The 7,068-nt window shown below is 30.6% G+C and overlaps 1 protein-coding gene across 1 annotated transcript; it reads left to right on the top strand.

Moving 5' to 3' along the window:
- The first annotated feature begins 1,144 nt into the window (after positions 1-1,144).
- On the top strand, positions 1,145-6,593 carry LOC131041487 (bifunctional isopimaradiene synthase, chloroplastic). Its single transcript, XM_057974605.1, has 14 exons — positions 1,145-1,236; positions 1,358-1,437; positions 1,957-2,263; positions 2,409-2,595; positions 2,686-2,903; positions 3,045-3,165; positions 3,305-3,417; positions 3,672-3,910; positions 4,047-4,165; positions 4,708-4,806; positions 4,905-5,120; positions 5,481-5,619; positions 5,697-5,945; positions 6,092-6,593. Exons 2-14 carry the CDS (start codon positions 1,366-1,368, stop codon positions 6,380-6,382), a joined length of 2,370 nt encoding a protein of 789 aa, XP_057830588.1. The 5' UTR covers positions 1,145-1,236; positions 1,358-1,365; the 3' UTR covers positions 6,383-6,593.
- Positions 6,594-7,068: the final 475 nt, after the last annotated feature.

Genomic DNA, 7,068 nt, shown 5'->3' with positions numbered 1-7,068 from the left:
GCCGGCAAAACTGTCATTTCCTGCTGAAAAATCTAATCATGATCTTATTTTAACGACAAAAGAAATCGCGACACTGTCGCGTCCAAAGCGAAAAGTTAATCACAGCCGAATTTTTAGGAGAAATGTGGCGAGATATTGGGGGATTATTAAATAACGATTTAAATGTCTAAACAAACAAAAGACTATATTACCATTGGGAAATATTTAAATTATACCATCTTATTAACACCAGATTTGAAATGCCTCAACTGGTCTTATAGAAAATGAAGGTGATAAAATTGAAAAAGGGCGGGTTCTTTTTATTAGAGATTGGTTAATGTATGGAGTAAATTGGATGATCAGAAAGTTTCTTATTTAAATTGTTTGGTCTTTTTATGTTGTTATTTCTTACTTTCTTTGCTATGTCTGTTAAGATTCACTTAGTTGCCAGAAATGCCACAGTCTCCTGTCATTTCGCGTTTCAACACCAGAAACACGCCGTAAAGTAAAGTAATTGTTTTTGATTATAAGTGCAGTAAAGTAATTGTTTTTAATTGACAGTAAAATAAATGTTTTTAATAGATTTGACAGTAAAGTAATTGTTTTTTTTGTTGATTTAACATTGACAGACTGATTTTTTTTTGGCATGTGAAATTGCATGTTTCATGACTTAACTTTGGATTAACTAGTAGATGTAGATTATAGTTTTCTATATCATGTTAGTTACATTAAATATATAACTTTAACTAACATTAGTTTTTTAATGAAAAAATATATAAAACTTCATGCTTTTTCATTTATATAAAATATTTTTTTATAATAATAGTTTGTATATATGTATATTTTTATTTTATATATATATACACGTTTCTTATATGCAACCTTTAAATATTCCATAAATTAAGAATCTGTATGTGATCTTGTATCCACCCACCTTACTTTCACAAAATTTTTAGTTTTAATTATTAATAAAATTTTATATACTTATTCATCATCGTGATTCAATAATTAAACTAATAACATTATGCATTGATGATTGAAATGATGTAAGATTCTTTGGATGAGAGTCTGTATTTCATGCGTTATAAGGGGGTTGCCTATTTCATGATTGAATAATTGAAATGACTGCCAAACTTTTTTGATCAGATTCCATGCATTTTCATACTTTATAAGAGGTTGCCTATTTTATGTTTCAGAGCAAAAGACATTAGTGGTAGATCAGGTTTCCACCAAATCGCTGTTCCAACAGTACTCAAAGTAACTGTTATCTCTTAGTGGATTTGTTCTAATATTCTATAGAATTATGTTTTTGCAATGGGTTTTCCTTGGTGAATTTATATTTTTTTATTAGATAATATAGTCACTTCTCTTTGTTCAGATAGGAGAATGTCTGCCACTGTGTACCCTCCCAGTATGTGGACTGATGAAGCGATTAACTCTCTTACAGAGAATCACAAGGTATATGGTGATCATTACTGAAAATACTGAGAGTGTATGCAAAGTCAATTAACTGTTTTAGATTTGTCAATTTCTTTTGAAGTAGGTTTAAAAAAAGTATATTGTGATAAGTAGGAAGTATTTCTAGAGTAGAGGCCTATTTTGTTGAGTGATTATGAAAAGTAGGCCTATTTTGTTGAGTGATTATGAAAAGTAGGAAGTATTTTGGCAGATTATTTATATTATATATATTAAGTTTTGATTTTGAGATTTAAAAGTCTTAATATTTAGAAATGATTGACGTTTTTTAGACTCAATATGTCGTTTAGTGTGTGAGATTTAAGACTGAATTTTATTTTGAATATTATATCAAATTATAAAACAAAAATTGTTTTCTGAAATATATATAAAATATTTTCTTTTATTCAAATTCATTTATATAACTTTTAGAAAAATTCATTGACCCTTCATTGACGAATAGTATTCCATAGAATTATTTTAAAAATCGTATGTTGCTATAAATTTTGTTGATTATTTCAGCCATTTCACGACCACAAACACATGGAGGAATTGATAGAAGAGATCAGAAACACGTTCCAGTCTATGGATAATGGAAAAATAAGTCCATCTGCATATGACACGGCATGGATAGCCAGAATACCATCCATTGACGATCCTTCCCAACCTCAGTTTCCACAAACACTGAAGTGGATTGTCTGCAATCAATTAAGCGATGGATCTTGGGAAGGAGAATCATTTTACTTACCACATGATAGACTTCTGATTACTCTTTCATGTGTCATTGCACTTAGAATATGTAAGGTGGGGGAAGCGCAAGTGCAGAAGGGTGAGATATATCACACATTTTTCATATCTATTTTTATTAAAAAAGTAAGAATATGTCTTAATCAACCAGTTCTTAGACACCGATAGAAACTTTTGTTCAAACCCAATTTTCAATTACAATGTTTATTCCTGTTGCTTATTTGCAGGTATTGGTTTTATTAACAATCAAACCTCGCTGTATTTAGATGAAAGGGATTATACTAATCTGCCAACTGGGTTTGTGATCCTCTTTTCTTCTTTGTTAAAGGAAGCTCAAGCTCTAAACCTGGGTATTTCTTATGAATTGCCATTCATTAAAAAAATGCTTGCAATCAGGGAAGCTCAACTTATAGAGTAAGTGAAGTACACCCAGGAGCATTCGCATTAAGTTTTTTTCTTCTAAAGTTTGAACTCTAATAATTTTTCATTTTTTTCCAAACTTAGGATTGATAATGGTGCCTTATATAGCCTAGCAACATCTGTTTATTTTTCATTTGAGGGATTGCAAGAGGTTATAGATTGGACAAAAGTGTTGAACCTCTGTTCCAAGGATGGATACATGTCAGCGTCACTGGCATCCACAGCCTGTGTTTTTATGCACACAGGAGACAAAAAATGTCTGGATTTCATAAACTTTGTTGTAACAATTTGTGGAGACTACGGTAAGATCTTTGGCATAATATGAAAAGCTTTGATCATTGTAAAAAAGTGACATTAAATAGAAACTATATAACAAAGTTGTCAACAGATATTAAAAATGTAATCTTACCTGACGGGTTCAGTTATTTTGTGGTTGTTAACAGTACCTTGTTTTTACCCTTCTGATCTTCATGAACGCCTTGTTGTCATTGATACTGTTGAACATCTGGGAATTGGTCGCTATTTCAAAAAGGAAATCAAGCATGCATTGGATTATGTATATAGGTCTTGCCTTTTAATCATTTCCCTCTTTTATTTGAAAATAAATTTGAGAAGAAAAATCTTACTTTTGCAGGCTAATGTTCTTAGAATTGCAGAAAAATACTTGGTTTCACCAGTCTTACAAGTTATCTTTCTTGTTTAGGCTTTGGAATAATGGAGGCATCGGAAGGGGAAGATATGATATCATTGCAAATGTCAATGATACAAGTATGGGCTTTAGAATCCTCAGACTAAATGGCTATGATGTATCTTCAGGTAAAAGTGGTAATTTTTGGTTTAGTACATGTCCATTTGATGTATAAAACGGAAACATTTCCTGTAGGTTATAGGGTATAACCTTCTGCAGTCTTACTGAATTTTTTGAATGAAGAAATAATTTAAGATTAACTTATTTTACTACAAGCTCTAAGCATCCTATCGTGACAAGCTTGACTGCTGAATTTGAATGGCTTAATTTTTGTTTGACTGCATGCAAATATACAATTAGAAGTTTCTCATGTTTTTCGCAGAAGTTATAAAAAATTTTCAAAATGAGAAAGGAGAGTTCTTTAGTTTTGCTGACAAAACACATAGAGAGGTTGAAGGCATGTTAAGTCTCTACAAATGCTCCCAAATAGCTTTTCCCGGAGAAACGATAATGAAAGAAGCAAAAATCTTCACACAAAATTACCTACAAAATCTTCCTGAAACAAAGCATTTTAATGCTCTTGGAAGAGAAGTCACTGGATCTTTTGGTGTAAATTTTATGGTAAGAACTTGTCGACGATTAACTGGGTAGAGCGTATTGAATTTTGTTGATCTCTAAAACATACAAAACATGTCTTGGTTGATTTAAGGTCTTCTTGTGCATATAATGTTGAGAGTTTAGTTAACTTTACTTGTAGGTGGACTACGTATTGAAATATGGATTCCATCAGAGTTTACCCAGAATGGAGGCAAGATCTTATATAGAAGGCTTCTGGCATTCAGAACAAAATTCTTGGTTAGCCAGGACCCTTTATAGGTAAGATTCTATTAGCCAACTTTTATCTGCTAATTAAGTGAACCCTTCTGCCCAATAAGATAGAGAGTGCATAATCATTCCCTTCATTAACCTCTATCATTTATATATGAAATTCCTTCAAATATATGACTTTCTTGACGTTACCTTGACTATGTTGATCTATGGAGCAAATCTAATGACCAGATCCTCAACTTTTTTCAACTGGTCTGACTGACTTTTGTCATTTATGTGACTTTATTTTATAACATTATAAGTTCTGTAAGCTCTACCGAATATGATCTTGTATCCACTCAACTTTTCTATATATATAATTTCTTAATTAATGAAATACTATCCCACTTATTCATAAAAAAATGAAATGACAATACTGACTGACTGCCCTGATCTCTTTATTACATTTTAAAATGATTAGAAAACTCTTCATCCCCAACTTACCCATAACAGGCATTAATTCAATTGCTTTTTACTATTGCTTTGTATGTTACAAAACATTACATTTCCTATTAATGTACTAAAGGCAAACAATTTATACTCATATGCAGGTTGCCATATACAAACAATGAGAAGTATCTTGAGCTAGCTAAATTGGACTTCAACACAGTGCAGTCCATACACCAAATAGAGCTTCAACAAGTCCATAAGTACTGTTTTCTTAGTTTTGATTAAAAGAATCATTTTAATATAAAGAGAGTGATAATTTAAATGCTACTTTAAGTTGATGAGATCAATTTTAGCGCAGGTGGTGGATAAATTCTGGCTTCAGGAAGTTGACATTTACTCGAGAGAGACATATAGAAATATTCTTTTCGGTGGCAGCTGGAACGTTTGAGCCTGAATATGGTGACTGTAGAATTGCCTTTACAAAAGTTGGCTGTCTTCTTGTTGTTTTGGACGATCTATATGATAAGTACAGCTCTTTTGAAGAGATTATGTTATTCAATGAAGCATTCAACAGGTAAATTTTGAATAGGGTTTCATCTTACAATTGAAGTTGAAGTAGTAGAATAATTAATGTGTGTTTTTTTTAATTCGAACCTTTCTTATATAATCTGTATTCTTCTAATAAAGGATAAAATTAGTAGAATAATTCACTAGCTTTTAACTATCACGTGTGTTTGTATTGTTTAACTTTGTGATCAATTTAATAATCTGCTTAATCTTTAAAAATAGTAATTCGTATGGTATTTATGTTGAATAATTTAGTCATATAAATGGTGACTGAATTTCTATTATAAAAATTCTTAAGTCAAGTTTTGGATTGATTCTAAATAATTTGCATTGGCAATGACAATTGCAACATTACTATTTTTTCTAGGTGGGATCCAAACATATTACATTATATGCCAGAGCACATAAAAATATGTTTTCTTGGATTATACAATACAATCAATGAGTTGGTTGAGAAAGTTCGTAAAGTACAAGGACATGACCTATCTGAATACTTCAAAAAAATGGTATGTATATTATGAAAATTCTGATAATGTAAACTTATTTATAGCTCAAATGACTAAGATCAAATTTATGTGATCAGTGGAAAGTTCAACTTGAAGCTTTCACCAAAGAAGCTGAATGGTTCAAATATAACTATGTACCTAGGTGGGATGAGTACATTGATGTGTCTACAATTTCAGGGGGGTTTGGTATAACTGTTCTCACATCTATCCATTTAATGGGAGAAGCTATTACTGATAAAATTTTATGTCAAATTGATGAGAAATCAAAAGTTCTACATCTTGTTTGCCTAACAACAAGGCTAGTCAATGATACAAAAACATTCAAGGTACACAATAATTTCCTATCATACATTTATAAATATTATTTATTTCTCTATTTTATTTTATTTTATTTTAATATTTTGTTTATGATAGATATAATATGTTTAACACTACTTTTGATAAATTGCATTTCAATGAATATTGTCAATAGGCTGAAAGAGAATGCGGTGAGCTGGCTTCTGCAATAGAATGTTATATGAGGGAAAATCTCATTTCAGAAGATGAAAGTTTAGACCATATTTATGGCTTCATTCAAGATGGATTGATGGAATTGAATCAAGAACTATTCAAGTTTATTCAAGTGCCAAAGTGCTTTCAAAATTTTCTTCTAAATTCAGCAAGGTTGTCACAACTACTTTACATGCAAACAGACGCATTCAACAACAATATCATGGATAAGAAAGATATGGTGGAAAAATGTATCTTCCAAAAATTTAGATAAAAATAATTATGTAATTAAACTAAAGAGTGTTAAGTGAAGAACCAAATAAAAATTATGTTAAATAAGTGCTAAAATTGGGAATTTTAGAGGTATCAAAGTTTGGTAGTTAGATATCAAAGAAGTCTCACAATCATGATTAACTCTATGATTATAAGAGTTTCATGTGCTTATGTAAAACTATATAATGCAATTAATTTTTCATTAAGTGATATTTTATTTTCACAGGAATGATATTTTACTATATTTATTCTACTAAATATATTCTAATATAATCTCATTTAATTTTGTAAAATTATATGGAGATTACACCTTTCAAAGTTGATTACTATGTAAAATATTTTCCATTTTAGTAATTAGATTTATGTAATCGTATTTACTTATTTATTCAATGATTCCAAATAATATAATAACATAATTGTATTTCATGAATATTTTATATTATTTGGGGGCTTCGGCCCTAGCTCACCCGGTCATGGATCGCAACTTAAGGCGTGGGTATGCTCCCCATGGTCTTGAGTTCGAGTCCCCGACTGTGTTAACTCTGTATGTGTTGCTACCTTGTGAGTGGGTCGTACACACTGGGGGATTAGTCTTGCTTTGGCAAGGACACCTCCAGATTCCACGATAGTGAATATAAAAAATATTTTATATTATTTTTCTTATTAGACTCAAATAATATTTACCTC

Source organism: Cryptomeria japonica, chromosome 7 (genome assembly GCF_030272615.1).
Source record: "Cryptomeria japonica chromosome 7, Sugi_1.0, whole genome shotgun sequence".
NCBI lineage: Eukaryota > Viridiplantae > Streptophyta > Pinopsida > Cupressales > Cupressaceae > Cryptomeria > Cryptomeria japonica.
This window is presented reverse-complemented; position numbering and strand designations above follow the sequence as displayed.

What these genes read in the sequence shown, in the direction of transcription:
- LOC131041487 (XM_057974605.1), top strand. Translation starts at nt 1,366, where the DNA reads ATGTCTGCCACTGTGTACCCTCCCAGTATGTGGACTGATGAAGCGATT. An exon ending in TTAGCCAGGACCCTTTATAG is followed by an intron (nt 4,166 to 4,707) that starts GTAAGATTCTAT and finishes ACTCATATGCAG; the next exon opens with GTTGCCATATACAAACAATG. An exon ending in CTGAATACTTCAAAAAAATG is followed by an intron (nt 5,620 to 5,696) that starts GTATGTATATTA and finishes TTATGTGATCAG; the next exon opens with TGGAAAGTTCAACTTGAAGC.